We start from the raw sequence: 20793 nt of genomic DNA on the forward strand, positions 1-20793 counted from the left end.
CACTATTTTCCACCCGCCCCCACTACTTCCCTTGATTCTCCTAGAAATAATAGAGCAGAAGGAGTGGACATTGTCACGGTCTTTCAGAATGTGGGATGCAACACAAGCAAAAGTATCTTTTATGTCTATCGGACACCATTTAATCATATTCTGTACTGGAATAACACTGTACAATAATTTGATTTTTTTAGCAGAGCCAGCAGCTTGGCTCTATGAGTGGCAATAAAAAGAAATGAAGACAAAGATTCATGGCCCCAAAAGGATGAAATGTAATAACTTTGGTGACCTGCAGACTTTTCATTTGGTCCCATAATTATTTATAATTTAATTTTGTTCCAATACTTTGTCTTATAACCAAAAACCTCGACAGCGAGGTATCTACTGATTAATGAGTTTATGCTAAAAAGCTAAACCAAGATGGTGAGCACATTAAACATTAAAACTGTAAAACATTAGCAGTTTAGCATTGTCATGATAACAATTGTGAGCATTTAACTCAAAGCATTACTGTGCTTAAATGCAGCATCTCAGGGCCCCTAACATGGCTGTAGACTCTCCGTCTTATTTAAACAATTTCTATGTTTAGTCGTTATTAAACCAAGTGGCTAAACATCCCATCAGAGGGTGTCGTGACTCATTGCTCTGTTTCTGCTTCGAGCAAATTTCCCTTCCATTAGACATGTAAGCTACCGGACAAGACAGGCAATTTGTCACAATAGACATCGTCACAAAAACTGGGCTTAGACTCACTGAGCATGTTTACAGCATATCACACGTGATGCGTGAGCTCTGTGATGAAGATTAACTTTGGAACATTGTGAAAACAGCATTGAAGTATTAGATTAGCTGAGACTCAATCAATTATTGCTTGAGATTTAGCAGTTATCAAATACTGCCAGTTATTACTTTTAAATAGTCTCCAGATGCTTCACATTAATCTTTTAAATATTAGTCAGGTATCTGTGAAAATGTTCCAATCCCCACCATCTGGATATATCCTGCTACACACATTATTTCTTGGCTGCACTTGGCAGATAAACTTCCCCACCTCTTAAACATATCCTGTTAAAATAACCTCAATCATGTTGGTGCCGTTCAAGAGAAATCCAAGACAGAAATATGAGATGTTCCATTAAACTGTGGAAGAATGTGTTTCTGTGTCCAATGGTCTTTTAATTTAGTAAAAAGTAGTCCATCATATAGGCTGTTGTTCGTCAATTGTCAAATTGAAATGTCAATGTTAGCGTGACTTTTCGGTTCTGAAAAACGTACACTGGCTTCTCAGCCCCCTTTCGGCACATGTTGACATCTAACAAAAAAACACCTGATCATGACTTGAACTCATGCCTTCTACTGTGTTGCAGGCCGTAAATCAAATTAACTGCAGTCATATCTAGTTAATGGGATTAGAGCGAGGACACACTGTAGGAGACATCAATCTGGTCTGGAAGTCAGCCATGAATTTGGTTCTTTCACATCTCACAGGGTCTCCTTGGCCAGCTGGCAGGGGCTGTTGATTTACAATAATATCGCCTCATTTTGCTGCAGTAAGGATTTCCGAAAATGTACAACATATGCACTAAGGAGAAAAGCGTACGATAATCCATATAGCATTTTGGGAACATTGCTTTTAAATCCTAGAGACTCAGATTTAACAATAGATGAACAGCAATAGAAACTGGAGGAATGACATTTTAGGGAATACCTATCAATACTACGCAGGTAATGTATGGATGTTAAATATAAAAGGTACAGCGAGCTGCTAATTAGCCTAGCCTAGCATAAAGACTGAAAAGCTAGCTTGGCTCTGTTCAAATATTTTTAAAAGGTCTGCCTACACACACCTCTATACTTTCCTAAACAGTTTATATCAAAATACACTAAATTAGGTCTAAAAATGACAAATTGTGGTTGGAATATAAATCCATAAATATGTTTTTCCTATAAAAAAAAAACATGATATTCTTTTGGAATCAATATAAATCTACCACTGTAACTTTTCAATTATCAAAACCAAGTGAACTATTTAAATTCAAATTCTGTGGTAAGTACTAATTCCTAATAAAACAAGAGGGTGCATTAGCAAAGCCCCCACCCCCTTTATATTTATTTAAAAACTATCATTATATTCTGAATTAAGACATACAAGACATTTCAAATGCTCATAAACTGTAAAATACTGATATTTTTATTTTTCAAAAATGCAGCAGAAATGTTTATGCTTGACACAATCCAGCCATCCGCTGAGTCAATAAACCCATATGAAAAAAATATTCAGTCAATCAAACATCCTTTAAATGTTATTTTATATCATTTTGTAAAAGTTCTTTGCTTGTCATCCACAGATTTTTCAGCTTTCATTTTTCATGTGTTCTGTTGATAAATAACTAATATCTCTCATGAAGAAGTTACTTAGGATGAGAGGAGGTTAAATAGGCCTCACTGTGACAAAGCTGCATGTAGTCGCACAGATGAGGCTGGGAGGGGGGGGGGGGTGCAGGGTGGATGGGGGTAAGGTAAGTAAGGAAAGGAGCAGGAAAAGAGGATTAAGCAGGAAAGTTACATTATCAAGGTAAGGGACTTTCAGTTAACTTACTGGTGGGGAATCAAGGTGTGGGATTTGCCATTGTTCATTTTTTTTTATGGAACCCATGACAGTTCCCTATCTTTGCCAAATACCCTCCATTATGAATTGGCTGAAATTGATTTTGTGAATGCTGCTAATCTTATTCTGATGACACATAGCAGTAACCAGCAGTACCCTCAATAATTAACTGTGAAGTCAGCAGGAAAAAGCTCTCTCTGAAATAAAATCCATCATTATTTCCTCAAGATGTTGGGGGGATTTAAAAGATGAATTCCCTTCTTTGAATTCATGTGTTGGTGGCAATTTCAACACATTTGGAACCATTAAGAAGCTGTTTACACTTACACTTACAAACTGGTATGTTCAGAGGCATGTTTGCCTTGAATGTCAAGTCAAATTATCACAAAAAGCTGCGCTCATCATCCAGAGGCTCAACCTAATTAATCAAATCAAATCTGGCTCCGAACAATTGACAACATGCTGGCAGCTAGTAAACCAAACTCCAGGCTTTAAAATGTCGGAGACCGATCCATGTTTTTGTACAGAATCTGTGTTACTGTGGAGTGATTTTGAATTTAAACAAGGTTTCAGTCAGCATTAGGTAGTTTAAGCAGGGACTCTTAGAAATACATGGTGTAAAAGGGTAGGAACAATAAGTAAAAGCATTATTTTTTTCTCGGGAGGTGAGATGTGACTTGGCCCCAGTGAATCTCCACCACATTTAACTAAAGTAAAATTAAATAAAGCAGGATTTCTAAGGAATTACGAGGTTAATAAGGAATAAGGGGAGAAGGGGAAAGGGAAGGTATTAGGTTCAAAGGGTCATGGTTTTTGGCTGGTGCTCAATCGTCAAACCAATATTGCATTATCTACACAGTACTAGCTCAATATCTGATGGTCAAACAAATAGACAGGATGATGTGAAGATGTCCTATACTTCAACGACTAAACGAGTATCAAGATGTTTACACAGTTTAAGAATTATTGAAATGACTGTGCATAGCCTTTAATAAAGGTACTGTGTATATATTACATTGGGTGAGATAGAGAGACACCAGCCTTGCTTCAGGACACCTATACAATAATATAGTAATATCTGAAATGAAAGCAATAATGTGGTTAAATAAGTCATGTTTTAATGCAAGAGCAGGTAAATGCTATAAATCATAGTATATCGTCTGTATCTTTCCATTCTATTTACAAGAGTTTAACACATAGCTGGTTAGAGTGATTCTTCAGTAAGTCTGACAAAACTTCAGAGGCCCTTTCATCTTCTGAAGCTAATTTATGTCTCTTGGCACATTTCCATTTCTGTGTTTTCTATATCACTCTATCTCACTTCTTTCTCGCTCTCACAGCTGTTAAATCCCTCTCAATAAAATCTTAATCTCTTTCCCACCATCTGACGAACTTTTCCTTCAGCTAATGTTGTTTTTTTAATCCCCTCTTCCTGTCTGTCTGTCTTTACATCCATCTCTTGCTGAAATTTGTTATTTTCTCCTCAGCTTAGGTTGATCCTTGGCAGATAGGGCCTTGGATCTTTTAATGGAAAAAAATGCTACATTCACATTTCACAGGTTGTTCAAGTTGACATCAGCAGACTGTGTGTGGTACTTCTTAGCTCCGTTCTGCATCTGCATCTGCTCTGCTCAGTCCCAGCACTGCTTCACTGCGCAGCACAGGTACAGTAGGAGATGTAAACTGATCCATAACTGACCCTTTTGCCACAGCGCTCCTCCTCTTCCTCCTCAGGTGTAGAAAAAGCAGAAGATTTAATATCCAAAGCAGCTTTTGAGACATTTGATGGATGTCTTGTCTTGGCGCGTCTCGTTCAAGGTTATGAGCAAATGATGCATAGAACTGCATCTCCCGGGATCCAGTGTCTTGAGTTTCCCGACATGCAACACACAGCTGTCTGTCTTTTCATCCTGTTACTGAAAATGTCTTTCTGTCACTCCACCTGTAACAATCCTGCAGGGTAATTAGTAGAGGTATTTAAGTCTTTTGTTTTACGTGTGTGTCTGTGTTTTAATGGGTATGTGTTTGTGTGTGTGTTTTTATGTGTGTTGTAATTATGTCTCTGTGTGTGCAAGTATCTTGCTGCGGCGGTTATACACGTGTGGTGGAGTGTGTATGCGTTGAGATGTGTGTGTGTGGCAAGTGTGTATTACTGTATGGGCTATGATGCGTGTATCCTTGGTGCGGATGCCCCATTCTCATCCCCACCACTGATCCAGGCGTCATGGGGGTCATCGGTGTCGCCGGGGTAACAGGGTGTGACCCAGGAGTCACGGGCAGTGAACCTGGGGTCAGAGAGGTCATGAGGGGGACGTCGTCGGGCGAGCGGCGCAAGGTGAGGGTGTAATCTGGAGGGCAGGTGAGGCGCACAGTGTCCAGGGTGCTGTAGATGTCCTGGGTGTCCATGCCGTCCAGAGCGTCCAGCGTGTCCAGAGTGTGATGGTGGTGAAGGTTGTTCCTCTCGTCTGCTGACGCAGCATCACACTCCAGCTGCTTCACCTAAAAAGGTGGGGCGAATATTTATATTAGACAACAGGAGTAAAAGCAGTGGAGACACAAAGATACATAAAGTGAGAGAAACTTGTCCAGGGTGAATTAGTCACTGCATCATTTTCGATAAAACATTTTATGACTTATTTACTATTCATTATTTTTTTTATGGCTAGGTGATAAGGCCAAAATCATAATAACAATATTTGTATTTGTTTTTATTTGTATTCCTTTTATGTATCATGATATTGCAAATGTATCCACAAGTATGTATACAAAAGTAAAACTGAGGTAATATCATCTGTCATTAACAATAACTTCTAAATAATTGAAAAAATCCTACAAAAAACCATATTTAATAATACCTTATTATCATGCAGCCTAAATATAAATGACAAAAATGTAAGTTAAGTTTGTGTATGAAAATCATGTAAAAGTATAAAGGGTGAAAATGGCCTCTACTCTCCATCTATGTGTTAGTGTAATTGACTTAGACACCTCTCAATCAAACAAACACATCTCAAAAGAAATCATCACGCTCTGTAAGCTTACATGTCTTAAAATCACCACTATGACACATTCAGATTTATGAGAATATCTATTAAGAGTCCACATTCTTGAAGTTTGAGGGATTACTCCAGTCAAATTAGTTTCAGATCAAGCATCTGGCAGTCAAACTAATTAAACCGTACCAATGCTATTTGTCATCATCATCCAAAGCACTACTGACTTTATTTCAAGGTGATGTCTAGCCTCTGCAAGGCCAGCATGTTGTTTCTAAAATGAATTTACACGAGCATGCAGTGCATAATAATATTCGAATAGAAAAAAGTCTTCATTTTTCCTTGTCACGTCAGATCTAATGTGCACGAAAGCCACACAAAGATATTTAAAATAATAAAACACAATTCCAAAAGCAGCTGCAATGCAGAGCTACATCACTGTGGTTCAAAAGCCAGTTCCCAGTATTTGCGCGCTTTAGAAGGGATCTGACATTTAGCATTCACTGTGGCAGATTCCAAAGCCACTAACTGAGCTCAAAAGAGGCCAAATAGTTGGAGGATGAATTGGCGGCAATTGGAAGCAATTCAGGCAATTGGACACAGCCCACACATGCACAAGCATCAAAACACACTCACAGATACACACACAAACACACACTAATGTCTGCCGATGACAGGCTGTGTTTTGCAGAAGTGCTCTGCTGGCAGCTTCTGCTCTGGCAGCAAACGGGTCCATTCAGTCCCAAACACAAATCCTCTACTGGCTTAATGTTTCTTAAAGGTATAATAATATGCATGATTATTAACAATAGGCGTTATATATTTAAATAAAATCTGCAACAACTAGTGGGATAATCAATCAGTAGATAGAGAAATAATCGCAAGATATTTTAATAATCGACTTATCATTAAAGTCATTTTCATGGCAATGCTGTTTTCAGCCTCTCAAAATTGGAGAAATCACATGAGACTGAATATCTTTGGGGATTAGTCCGACAAATCAAGATATTCAAAGACATCACCTTTGAGAAAATGGGATTGATATTTTTTATTTAGGATTTTCTGACATTTTATAGACCAAACAATGAATCCTTTATTCATTAAAGATTAATCGATAATGAAAATAATTGTTAGTTGCAGTCCTACTTTCAAATAACTTAACATTATGTGGCTACAGAAGCACACACAGGCAACACACACATTGTTATAGTTATGGTTAAAAAGCATAATTAAAAGAGAAAAACACATGGCTCACCTGTAGTGACATCAGACCCTCCCCCTGCAGGTGGGCGGCGACGTCTGCAGGCGTGATATCTCGTCTCGGGGGAGGAAGTGGACGGCGATGTTCCAGACGCCTCTTGTCCTTCTTGTACAGCAGAGCGGCGAATGCCAGGATGTTGAGGAACAACAGTGACGCTCCCACCGCAATCGTCACCGAGAGTTCAGTTGAGTAGTCCTCATTCGGGACGCGGACCCCTTCTTCCGGTCCACCTTGGCCTAAAGCAGCCTCTGGTGGCTGTGGAGTTCCTGCCTGTGAACCTGGATGACGTGTACTGCCTGGCGGCCAAGCTTTGGCAAGACGCTTAGTGTAAGAATAAGGAGTGTCATCCTGTGGAGAGGGACTGTGCGTGAAGGAGGAAACCGATTGGAGGAGTTCATTGACATGATGTAGGTGAGGGACCAGCTGGAGCCAAAAGGAGATTTTGGTGGCACGGTAGTGGTCTCTGACACGGGGCTTCAGGCCAATGTGGAGATACAGCTGCTCTTTAGGGGTGTACTTAGACCAGGCCACTTCTTCAAAGCGGTTGGGTTTAGTGTGGATGAACTTGGTGTCTTGAGGAACCGGCTGGTTTGGGTCACTGGAAAGGTATGAAGCATAATTAGTTATTTAATCACATTGAGATGGGTTGGTGGTCAGGTGAGGGTCTTGCATATAAATAGAAGGTTAAAAGAAGGTCTAACTTGTGTTAGTCAAGACACTGCTTTTAATCTCCTCTGAAATATACAAATTGATGTAACCAAACACAAATATAAAAGAATGAGTAGCACAGCAATAGCAAAATAAAACCCAATTTAAAAATCAAATCACCCAAATCTTAGACCAACCTAACAGTAATAACAGTCCAATTTTAAAAGTATAGATAAACCATAATGAAATGCAACCAACAGAGGTTTTTCCCACACATTTATATTCAAGGGTCATTTTTTTTTTAAATAAAGGCTTTTAGTGCAATATTCAACATTCCAATATGTAATGCCTTTCAGTTTTTCAAATGTCAGAGCCTCCTAACAGAGCTGCTGAAGACTTTTTCTCAGCTGGCTAGCATCCTCTGGGGGAGTGTGAGTTTCTCCCATGCTGCCCAATGGTTTCCTTAGCGCTGGCACACATGTTTCTAAATCAATATCAACGTTACACAACACAAACCAGTGGCAATGAATACTTGCCCAACGGAAAACAAGTTTTGTTTGCCTGTATACATAGCTCAAAGGTGACTCTGTTGCAGATCATTGATTTTTTTCCACTCTACATGCTTCGTGCAAAACATTTCAGTAAATGCACAGTTCAAACTCTGCGGTTGGAACTGTGTGGATATTTGCCTCTCTGAAAACTGGCAGATATCGTTATTAAAGATGAATGTGTCTGTTGCATAGTGAATACATCTTGAAAAATCCTCTCTCTGACACATACAGACAGGCATTCATTTGACAATTTACCGACTTATTTGTGTCAGCAGCGAAAATGACATAAATGAAAAAGCAGCACAATTTCACAGAGTTGCCAGTTATACGCTATGTGCTTACTTGTCAATCAGCACCTTATGAACAGCACAAAAAGACAGGTAGCGTAAAGACCTACCGGTACACTCGCACACCGGCTGAGGATTTAAACGCCTACACAGAAGCTTAGAAAATATACATGAGGGAGCATCACACCCTGCGTTAAATTGATCTGTCGCAGAGTTCCATCACCATCCGAGGCACTCTCAGCCGAGTGAAACCGTTCTTCAGAGAGATTTTCCCGTAGATAATTGCAGTGTGCATGGAAATCTTATCAACCCTCCTTGGTGATTTTTCTCGGCAGTTCTCTGGGGTGGTAATGACAACACTGAACATGGGCTAGAAAATGCTAACTTGATGCAATGCGATTGCCTGAATGCACCTGCGTTAATGACCAGACTCACAATATGTACAGGCACTGTCCTAATTTTGTGTGTTGTGAGATAGCAAGGCTCTATGGTGATTTAGATCAAGGTCTAGACTGCAGATGTCTCTGTAAATCTGAAGAGGTCTCAGCGGAGTGAGCCTCGATTGGATTAATTACTGGTAATTACTCACGTCCAGCTCTGCAGAAAGAGGGTCCATCCTCAACAATTACCTTTATCTTGTATATCATGTCAGAGTGGAAAGATAAAAGGTTCTCTTATCAGTGTGGACTGTCGGGATTTTAAGACTTTAAACGTGGATACGTTCTACAACTGTGGTATTCGTTGCTACTGGCAGATCATTCACTTTCAATGTAATAAATTGGATCTCTAGAAGCTTTTTTAGCCACTGGCAGATCATTTTAAATTTGTATTTAACATATTGAATAAGCTATCCGTCTCATCTGCCGTAAATGACTGAATTAGGGAAGATTAGAGAAGAGAAGAGAAGAGAAGAGAAGAGAAGAGAAGAGAAGAGAAGAGAGGAGAAGAGAAGAGAAGAGAAGAGAATAGAAGAGAAGAGAAGAGAAGAGAGACGGACGAGATGAGAGGAAAGGCCAATCTCTCTTTCTTCTTTTAGGACATTACCTTGGCTTTCTTCAAGGACCTTTTCGATATAGCAAAGGCTTTTAACTTTCTTCACCAAAGCCCAAAGAAGAAAAGCCCTGTCAAAAATGTGACTTGACAAAGAACCTGTGTGCACGCTCTGCCAAAATTAGTCTGCAGCGGTGCTTTAATGATTGTATCTTAAGTACTGTCGTCTCGCCAGACATCACAGACCTTTTGAAGGAAAATACATTATAATAACATATCCTTTGCCTGTGAGCTCATTATTTTTTGTTGCTCTGAGACACAGGTGTTCTTCTCATTAAATCTCAGCATCACTCCAAATGAAAACTTTGTTTCTATTGTTACTTATCTTGATGGAAAAGTTTGACAGAGAAAAGGATTCAGGCTATTCTGTCTTCTGCACTCAATTCCTACAATGCACTTTCCTATTCAATATGAACATCATTTGTAGGAAATACATTTGCTTAATGATAATCAAAGTTGTTATTTTCTCCTTGTTGTGTGAACCCTGCCAGATAGCTCCACTCCATGTACACGCTAACTATCAATCAGTCCAAATTAAACATGGATGAAACCTATTCAAGAGGCTGTTTGTCTTGATGACACTGCAGAGCTGAGACTTGGCTGTCTTTGAGCTTGGAAGAGATTTGTTCCTGTAAAAATGACTGGGCTTTCCACAGTTACAGCATCGACACTCTGTGTTGCCAAAACCTTGTCTCTTCAGAGCGTCCAAGATAAAAGCATGATTTCCTATTGACAGCTGGGCATACTCTCTTGCTTTTTAAAATGTGATTACATTTAATATTGGCTTTAATGTCTTATCATGATATTCTTTCTTCTTGTGATAAAATATGCTATGCAATGAAATACCTTTGTTTGGTCCTATTTTCTTGATTGTCTTTATATAGTTTAGTTTAACAAAAGGAAATAAAAACTTGTGGGATTTTTCAACTGAAATCAATATCTCACATCAGAGAACATTTTAATAGCTCACCCAGTCTTGGCAAAGTTGGTCCAGTAAGTCATGACAACAGCGCTCAGCATCACGTCGTTCTTGGAGAAGTTACAGTTGAACAGATCAGTGGGTCCCACCATGGGCACACCGAACACATAGGGCACCTGCACAGACAAACAGACACCATTTATTATAGGGAACTGTAGGCGTACAGATCACATTCGTTCTCTTGAAAGTAACCATTTTTCTATCACGACAGACTTTAACGTCATCCAAATGAAGACAAAATATTTGTAAATGCAGAGAACCTAAAATCACTAAATCATTTTGATAAATACCTCACCATAATCTGGACTCAAATCTAGCCCCACAAACAGCAAATACAAATGCGGACACATTCATTGCAATAGACCACACCTAAAACATTGTGGATCAAAAGCACTTTGCTGCAAAGAACAGAAGAAAGGATAACTGTAATACACTGTAATTATCACAGTGGTAAATATCGGCAGCTTATAAATTAGCCATGCAGGGAAATAAATCCCAAAAATATTTCATATACAGTATTTTACGCTCCAGACGAGCGTTTGATTCTTTTTATTAAGTACTTTGAACAAATCAATATGAAGCAGCGCTTCACAGGGAATTTTAACAAGAGCTCCTTATTCATCACATTCATATTCTGAAAATCTTTGAGACACTAATCACTTTCATTTTTGCCTCTGAAACAAAATGTCCTATACGGACTTTTTTCCTTGATGTCTATCATCATTATTTATCTCTTGACTTACAAACACTACAACAGCAACTGTCACTCATAAGCAATACAACACTGTGACATCAGCTTACCTCGTCACCATGGGCGGAGTCAGCCCAAGGCGGCGTGGCGTCACTCTGGCAGTGGTGGTAAAAGGAGTAGAAGTATGTAGGGGATCCATACTGGGCGTGGAGGTCAGCTGTGGCGATTGCTGGCGCGACCCATTGGTGGTCCGTGAATAACGCTACCAGCGTCTTCCGCCTGGTTTCTGCATTGTCACGGTCCGCCCAGTCCGTGTACATGAACCTTTAGTGGATATGTCAAATTATCTATCAACCAATCCACAAACTAAAATGTATCATACATTAATTACACTTTATACTGTGCATGTACATTAACAAATACACCCTGTTCATTTATGGGCTTGTTTGAACATTTGGGAAATACCCTTTCATGCCAAGAGTTAGATGAGAAAACAGGAAACCAGCAGAAACAACTAACCTGGCTCCATCAAGGGTTGTAAAGCTCTACCTACCAACATCATTCAAGCTCATTTATTAACAAGATATATGGCTTATGATCAATCCATGCGCAACAAGAAGTATAAAAAGGGAAAGTTATGGATGGAAGTAATGTGCTTTGACTATTTATTGGCAGGTCTCTGCTGGTTGCCTGGCAAAGTGGCGACAAGATTCAATGTCAGACTCACAGCCAAGAAATACTCCAACACATAACCCCCCGTAAAACCACAAATTGTCTATTTCACAGTTTGGTTTTTAATTAATGAGATTTAGAGCTCTTGGTATATTTTTCAGAGAGAGGGTAGCTGTTTCCAGTCTAAGGGCTAAGAGAAACTAACCATCTAATGACTGTAGGTTCATATTAAAGAACACACAGATGAGAGAGGTATCAATGTTCTCATCTCACTTTGGCCAAAGCCAACAAGCGTATTTCCCTAAATGTCAAACCACTCCTTTAAAACACTCATTGACAGACTCACTCACCTTATGCTCTCTCTCAGCGTATCCCGGCCTTCTGGGTATCCATACAAACTGTCCACAAAGTCTGACACTGCAAAGTCAAAGTCCTCAGCCGTGACACCGTCCTCTGAATCCACAATGCCCTCCACAAACTTCACGCCCTCGCCCTGGTTAACCCCCAGCATAACGTCGTAGTTCAGAAACTCTCCCTGCTCCATCAGAATCTGGGGGTCATCAGGTATGACATCACCATCAATCACCGGGGCAAAAGCCGTGTGATATTTGGCCGGCGTTACGCTCTGCTCCACAAGTTCTCGGTAACTCCGGCCCTGGAGGCAGGCAACCAATTGGGTGCTGTCGTCGATGCCGCAGCCCACCCTCTCGCCGAGCTGCCGGGCGTACTTGCTGGGCTGGTAGTTGACAGCCCAACTGGCTAAAGCACTGCCGCTCTGGATGATGGCTCTGTGGAACAGGTCTGAGATACACATGAACACAAATACATCAATACAAATAAGGGTGTGGAAAGAATATAAACACAGGCACACACATGTATACATTTATGCTACATGCATTCACACACATGGATGAAAGCATCCATGATTGCACCATACATTTGCATACATGATCAGATGCAGAACTAGCATTTCCAAAGCAAAAAAACACTGACATGCATTATTCAAAAGTATGACCGGTCATGTTTAGAGCATCAGGTTCCTTTAGGTACGGGTTAACAGTTTAAAAGAATACAGCTCTTAGCAATATGAGTCAGAGGCAGGCTGTTTTATTCAGAGAACTCAAAGGCTTATTCAGGCATTTATACCAGTAAATGAAAGCTGCATCGGTCCACTGGAGACCATGAAAGGTTTCATAAGCATGAGTGTCTTAGCTTTCACAGCCCACACATACCTGCCAACCATTATAGGTGCACAACTGCCTATCTGACTATATTCTTTGTGCATTTCTAACCTTTCCACTGTTCTGCATATATTACACAGAATAAAGGTTAAGCAGGGATTTTGGCCCTTCCTTACCCTCAGAGTAGTGAGACAAGGTGAGTAGGCTGACGCAGGAGGCCCCGGCCCCCGATCCGAACACAGTGACTCTACCGGGGTCTCCTCCGAAAGCTGCGATGTTCTCCTTCACCCAGCGCAGAGCCTGGATCTGATCCAGCAAGCCGTAATTCCCTTTCGCTGCCTGGTCACCTGTACTCAGAAATCCTACAGGCAGACAGAGTGAGATGTAATTACACACAGTACACTTATATTACTGACGTTTAGAGACTTGCCTGAAATCTGAGCTAAATATGGGCTGTGAGCAACTATGTATAAAATAAGTCCATCAAATATGTTCCTGCTGTTTCTTTGAAGTTTTTTAAACGCACAGAAGCACACATGGATGTGATCCCACTTCATGGCATTCCCACTGTTAAAATCAATTATGCATGAGTCTTGGTTTATCATGAAGAGAAGGGATATTAATGAAAAATGATATGCCTCCCTGAAATACCCACGAAAATTGGATTAATTCAACAAGGTACATCCATATTCATGCAAGTGAAAATCAACTTACACACAGACAGAATCTACACACACATGCAGTAACAGACACAGCAATCCCTTATTCCCATTACTGCTGACGGTGTTAGGTAAACACAAAGGATCCTAAAGGCTCACTCCACTCCAGTATATCTCATTACTGCAGAAGCTAATTTCCCTGAACCTCAGGCTGGCCATAACATAAACTGTAGGAGTATAATGAGCAAGAAAGGCAAAAAGAAATGCATTCATCACTTATGAGCAATTTGTCAGAAATGTCTCTCATGCTAATTGGACATTATAAGGAAATTATATTAATTTGACCATAATAACGCTTTCAGAAAGAGCCTATATATAATATATGTGTGTATTTGCTTATTACAGTACAATTAGGGAAAACATGTCTAACTGTACAGTACTTTTGCAATCTGGGCTCACCTTATGCATCCAACTTATGAAGACAATGATGAAGAAGAAGAAGAGAAAAATGAAGACACTTGCGATGAGGGATGGGGATGGTGATGGTGATGGCGGTGATGATCATTTTCGAGGTGGAGACAACACAGAGGATGGAAATGAAGACAGAAAACTTGATATGGTGATTAGAGACTACTTGCATCCCCAAGGTCAGAATTAAATAGCTTTTTCACCCACCAAGCAGATGCAGATTTATGCCATCATGTAAAATCAATATCTAATGAAAGCCGTGAATGCTTCTAAAAGACAGAAAAGGCAGCACAGTTCTTATAAACTCAAATCCATTTTTTTGTCGAATGTTTAAACCTTTTAACATAATCCAATTCTACTCACCTCCATTTTGAAAAACGATTTTTAATCGTTTAAGGACAATCTAGAAGTGGTTTGATTTCTCGTACATTATGACATTATGATCAATAAAATATGCCAAATATGCACACATTAAGTAAATAAATAAATAAAAGTGAATAAGTGCACTAAATGCTTAAGATAAAGAGAAGTACAACCAAGAATTCTTCCTTTACTGTTACTCTCTTATAGCAGAGCCTTTTCATTAATACATCTTAATACATATTTATTAAAATCCTTATTCAAATACATGTATCATGTTACTTTCTTTTAATATATATTCCATATGAGTTAAATCATTTAAAATATTGCTGAATAGCTAAATCAAAATATACTCTATGCACACAGTTTATTAACCTGCTGGCACATTTTTAATTAGTCTTTTCATATGAATTATTAAATAGTGTGCAACTCCTAATGAGAGTGGGGGCATAATTTAACCCAGCCGATCGTATGATATGCAGCTATTGCATATGACTTTTATCAAAATGAAGGAATGCTTTGCTCACACAAACTACTCTATACTCAGTGTATTACAGTAGAGGATGCTTTCAACGTATCATTTTAACCCTCCTGTGGCCCTTCTCAGCCTTTTACATTTTCATAATTACAGCTGCAAAAGATATTCAGCCTGTGCTGAGCCGTCTAAAATTAGAAGAACCACAGGGAATCAGATTTTCTCTGTTCAGAGAGCATTGAGTCGGGGAGTCATGGAGGTAAAAAGGATCAAATTCGAGTCAATGCTAGTAGTGGGGGGAAAAGATGGCTTTAGGGGGTTTATTTCCACTAGGGACTCACACACTGAACATGTTTCCATTTAAACAAACAAAAAGGCACTGAGTGAAAACACCTCATTAATGGTTTTCACATTTCATAGCTCGCTGAAGGATTAAACAATCCAGATGGTGTATAGAATGTAAATGTAAAGAGATTATGAAATTAAAAGTGAGGAACAACGGTGTGTAGATCCTTGGTTAAAAGGAAAAGCATTACATTGCTTACTCTAATTATTTATAGCTCATCATAAATATGTATGTCATTCAATAAAATATTGATAAAAATAGATAGATAAAAATAAAGCTTAGTTAAAAATTGCCTTACTGAGTGTGTTTATATATGAAAACATTATTCACTCAGATTGAGATCTATTATTGACTAAAGCTCCATCTCCCTTTTAGTTTCTACATCTTCTAACTATGTACTTTTTTCAGATTTCAAATGCAACACAAATGTGTGCACTGCATTTACAACCATTATCCATTATACGGGCATAAGCCTAGACCCCAATGTAAAATAAATTACTATACAGTATGTGCATGATACCGCAGTGATGTTATCAGAATACCCAGGGCACCTTGCCAGTAATTGCAGGGCGAGCGGGGTGTTGGGGCACAAATACAGACATTTTTAAATGTGCATTGTCTAACTATAGATTGCTTCCTGATTGCATGTACCCAAAAGGCATCCAAGGCATACTATCAGTATTCATTGGTTGTCAACTGTCTGTTGCAGAATAACTCAATAGAATGAAAAATGACCTGAATATAGAATCCAGAGGCATGCCTTAACAGGTACTAAAAGCATATACAGTCATATTACCATAAACCACTGGAGTGTTCAAACACAGATAGAGATGATATATTAGATATAGAAGATATATAATGTTACCTAGTACTCCTAGGCGATAGTTGAGGGTTATGACAATGACGTTCCCGTAGCTTGCCAGTACGCTGCCATCCATCATGTTGCCGGTGCCTTCTGTGTACGAGCCCCCGTGGACGTAAACCATCACCGGCCGCTGACCCCCCTCCTCATGGATATCTGAGAAAAGAGAGAAAAAGGAAGATAGATAGATAGATAGATAGATAGATAGATAGATAGATAGATAGATAGATAGATAGATAGATAGATAGATAGATAGATAGATAGATAGATAGATAGATAGTAGGTAGGTAGGTAGGTAGGTAGGTAGGTAGGTAGGTAGGTAGGTAGGTAGGTAGGTAGGTAGGTAGGTAGGTAGGTAGGTAGGTAGGTAGGTAGGTAGGTAGGTAGGTAGGTAGGTAGGTAGGTAGGTAGGTAGATAGATAGATAGATAGATAGATAGATAGATAGATAGATAGATAGATAGATAGATAGATAGATAGATAGATAGATAGATAGATAGATAGATAGATAGATAGATAGATAGATAGATAGATAGATAGATAGATAGATAGATAGATAGATAGATAGATAGATAGATAACGTGAGTGTAGGAACAGATCCACCCACCTTCCTTCTGCCTGCATTCTGTCCTGGTTCATTTCTTTAAATAAATATTCATATCTACTGTGTGTGTCTAACTGACTGTCCACCTGTCCATTTGTATGCATATCAGCCTTTAATCGGTTGCTGGGTTTATACATACAAAAGCAGGAACAGTCTGTGGCTCCTTTGCTTCCCTATGCTTCATATCTCCCTACATTCATTTCTCAGCGGGTGGATATAAATTGAGGCTGCGGGAGTGTTCATGCTTGCCATCGTGTGTGTGTGTGTGTGTGTGTGTGTGTGTGTGTGTGTGTGTGTGTGTGTGTGTGTGTGTGTGTGTGTGTGTGTGTGTGTGTGTGTGTGTGTGTGTGTGTGTGTGTGTGTGTGTGTGTGTGTGCAGGGTCACATGCATGTGTATGAACCAATATGTATGCATGAGTGAGCCTGTGTCCTTCCCACTTTCCTCCACAAGTAAAGGCGTAAACCTCTTGGCGACTGAAGCAGGTGTCTGCATATTAAGTGTTGGTTCAACCAGAGGCGTGCATAAGGGGGGTGGAGGGGACTCGGCTTCACTTTTATAAAGAAAACTTTATTTATTTATTTAACAATGGCATACCTGTGCCCCGACATCTTTTTACCATGTTTAATCAAATGTCACAGAGTTAATGTTCTTAAAATCACCTTGCGTGATGTCTCCCCAAGGTTAGCCAGTGCTGTTCTGTTGCCACTTTGTTTTGACCCGACATGTGAAAGAATCAGGTCAGCCTAATTCTAACCCTGCATGCTTATTTATTCACACTTGCCTCAAGAAAGTCAGGGCACGTCTTTTAGTTACTCACCTTCCTCAGTGGGCACGTAGATATTTAGGTAGAGACAATCCTCACTCTGGTGAGTGAGGTATGTCGCTGCTATATCCAGGTTAGCCGTGAGCCAGGAAGGCATCATATCCCCCAGCATGCTCCTCTCATCCAGCGACTGCGGGCACACGGGGGCAAACTGAGTCACATTTCGTATTCCTGGCCATGGCAAAGGAGGCTCGGGTGCCTGAAAACGTCGGTCACCAGTTGGAGGCCTTGCGTATGGCACCCCCAGGTACTGGATGACGGGCCCCAGGAGGTCGGAGGGCAGAGGGGTCAGCATGCCTCGGATGCGGCCCTGCGCCGTAGAGATGACAGGCACAGTCTGCTGCGCCCATGAAGAAGCCGAAAAGAGGCTAATGGTGAGGCAGAGGGAAAGGAGGAGGGATACAAATCCAAACGGGGATAAAAAGGACGGAAGAGGAGCCGGGGGAGAAGGAGTCCTCCTGGTCCTCTGCTCGGACATGATGATGTGTTTAGGGATACCGGAATGGGGAGGGAGCCGGAACAGCCAACGAGAGGGAGAAGACCAAGGCTATGTTGACCCTTCAGAGGTATCCACCACTCACACACAGCTGCTGCTCAGCTTGGCCCATAGCACACACAACAAGCAATCCAGGCTCTTGCAAACAACCTTTTCCTTTTGTGTGTGTGTTTTTGGTCCTGTTTGTGAGTCAGTGATTCTTTGCCTCTGAGTGTGCGGTGACTCAGTCAGTGAGTCCCTTGAATACTTGTCTGTGTGTGTATGTATGTGTGGAAGTGTTTAAGCAAGTGTGTATGCCTTGGACTGGCGATTTGAGCATGTGTGCGCATGTGTGTGTGTATGTGCGCGGGTGTGAGTCTCTCGTTATGTAAACAGAAGCATCACTGTTCTTCTGTCACCCTCTCCTTCCGGTCACCCCCATAACAAGCCCAAACTGCCTCCTGGAGAAGAGACAGAGAGGCAGAGAAATGAAAAGAGAAGGAGAGAACGATTTAATTAGTCTTCATTAGAATAATCACAGTGTCAACTAGTTAAATGTCACACACACACACTCACACACACACAGCAAACTTACACATCAAATCACAAAAATAGGCTGTGCTACCTCGCTGCTATTCACGTTAAAAATAGACATGAGAGCGATAGATAGGGCAAACGAGATGTTGTCCGCTCAGCTTAACTCGGTGTCAGACTGTCAGGGCTGCTGTGTCGCACAGGAAGGCATATGTGTGCTTGTGAGTGCGTGTGTGTGTGTATCCGGTATGAGCCGCAGACATATGTCACATCCTCACTACACAATGTTTCACAGATCACAGGACTGGGTTGGTGGTGGGGGATGGAGGGGGGGATGGAGAGTCACGTCATATGCTTAATTAAACCCTGAATACACCAAAGGGCTCCTGACCTGCATGTAGCATAAGGTAGAAAGCCTGTGACACTCTATCTCTCTCTCCCTCTCACACACACACCGCTCACACACACGCATGCACACACACTTTGTTCTCCATCACCCACATATGCAAGCACATACCCCTACTTTATGTCCCTTGAAAATACACACACAGGCTTTCCTGTTTTCCAAAGATGCTCACACACACTTTCTCAATCTCTACATGCTCTATCTTTCTTTGTTTTTTTTTCAAACACACACACAGATTGAACCACAACACACACGACACACACACACACAGCTGCTCCCCAGCCCACACTGCTATCTCTCTGTGGGCCTTAGGGCATAATATTAACATACACACACGCGCGCACAGAGAGCAACATCAATTTCCGTGTAATCACACACACACACGCACACACACGTCCGTACTAAGCATCAAAGATATTACAGTGTCAACGTGATCAGTCAGTACTATCGCTCCTCCCATGTTAGATTGTATTGGTGTCGGCTGTCCAAGGTGCTAGTTAACATTCCAGTGGTGATCACACACACGCTGATGAATAACGCTCCATTTATCAAGGCAAACGCGCCTGCCACCCTCCCCTTGTATGTTTTTACAAGAGAAAAAACAGATAAAAGCCGCGCTGCATTCTAATTCTAATTACCAATAAAGGAAGGAAAGAGGCAGGGAATACATAAGCGAAAGGTGTCGGAAATAAAACGCCTGCTTGTATCGTAGAATATCCTAAATAAATCTCTATCGTCGCTGAAGCTGACTACGGCAAAACACACACATACGCACACACACTCAAATGCAAAACCTCAACCTGCATCCGCGCTGCAGTAAAAAAAAAATCAAATGACAAAATGCAGGATGTAACGTACCCAGCCAGGATGAGAGGTGTGAAATTCCACGGACCATGTTCCTGTCCTCATCCACCGCAATATTCACCTCGTGTTTTTCGCTGCTGCAGCTTATCCGACGTGCCCGGGATGGGATATTGGGAGATATTCCTCTGCTGCTGCCGCTACTGCTGCTGCTGGTGGCGATGGTACGTCTCCTGGGTGGGAATAACCCAAAAAAGAAAACAAGCGAAAAAAACTCAAGCCTTCAGTTCGGGAAAGGGTGGAATTGAAAATAAAATACGTTTTGGGTCTAGTATTAATGTAAGTGTTACTCCAAGGATTGCAAGGCCCAGGACGTTCAAATGATCAATCTCCCTCTCTTCCTTTCTTTCTCCTCCCTCCCCCATCTCTCTCTCTCTCTCCCTCTCTCTCTCTCTTTCTGTCTCTGCCTCTCTCTAGATGCGATTGGACAGTGTGGCAGGCAGCATGATCCAATGATACGCACCTAGCTCCATGAGGAAGCGCCGAGTGGAGAGAAGAGAGGATAGAAGAGGACCAACCTGTGCAGGGAAACACACACACTCACAGAAGTGCACATCTTTACACAAAGCACATTGGTGCATAAACACATGGCCACACACACCTGGGGAAGGTCCTATTGCACACTTGTAAACAAAATGGAGACAGGGGGTAAAAGTGCATCAATGCATGGTCACACAAACCAGTAGCAAACATATGTTCACAGGGCAACCTGCATGCATGCATGTGTGTGTGTGTGTGTGTGTGTGTGTGTGTGTGTGTGTGTGTGTGTGTGTGTGTGTGTGTGTGTGTGTGTGTGTGTGTGTGTGTGTGTGTGTGTGTGTGTGTGTGTGTGTGTGTGTGTGTGTGTAAGGTAATGCAGTGGGTCTGCAGTCGCTGCTAACTGTGTTTGGGAACACTCCTCATGTCAGCACAGCCTGCCGCAGAAGCATTCAGAACTTTCTATTCCTCTCCTCAACAATCCTCCATCCATCTCTTTGTCTGCTTGTCTACCTCTCCGTCTGC

The 20793-nt window shown here is 41.0% G+C and overlaps 1 protein-coding gene across 1 annotated transcript; it reads right to left on the reverse strand.

Moving 5' to 3' along the window:
• Positions 1–2177: 2177 nt before the first annotated feature.
• On the reverse strand, positions 2178–20134 carry LOC117485846 (neuroligin-4, X-linked-like). The gene is made up of 9 exons (XM_034134553.1): positions 19789–20134; positions 17510–18451; positions 16092–16244; positions 13095–13280; positions 12088–12538; positions 11176–11389; positions 10366–10490; positions 6854–7457; positions 2178–5104 (listed from the first exon to the last, which is right to left on the reverse strand). The coding sequence occupies exons 2-9, from the start codon at positions 17991–17993 to the stop codon at positions 4697–4699; spliced, it is 2625 nt and encodes an 874-aa protein (XP_033990444.1). The 5' UTR covers positions 17994–18451; positions 19789–20134; the 3' UTR covers positions 2178–4696.
• Between the last annotated feature and the right edge of the window lie 659 nt (positions 20135–20793).

This window comes from Trematomus bernacchii, unplaced genomic scaffold, assembly GCF_902827165.1.
Source record: "Trematomus bernacchii unplaced genomic scaffold, fTreBer1.1, whole genome shotgun sequence".
NCBI lineage: Eukaryota > Metazoa > Chordata > Actinopteri > Perciformes > Nototheniidae > Trematomus > Trematomus bernacchii.

Excerpts from the sequence above, each read along its gene's own strand:
- LOC117485846 (XM_034134553.1), bottom strand. The coding sequence starts at position 17,993 with ATGTCCGAGCAGAGGACCAGGAGGACTCCTTCTCCCCCGGCTCCTCTT. Across the intron at positions 13,281-16,091 it reads CTATCGCCTAGGAGTACTAG|GATTTCTGAGTACAGGTGAC; the intron begins GTAACATTATAT and ends GTCTGCCTGTAG. Across the intron at positions 5,105-6,853 it reads AGGGTCTGATGTCACTACAG|GTGAAGCAGCTGGAGTGTGA; the intron begins GTGAGCCATGTG and ends CCACCTTTTTAG.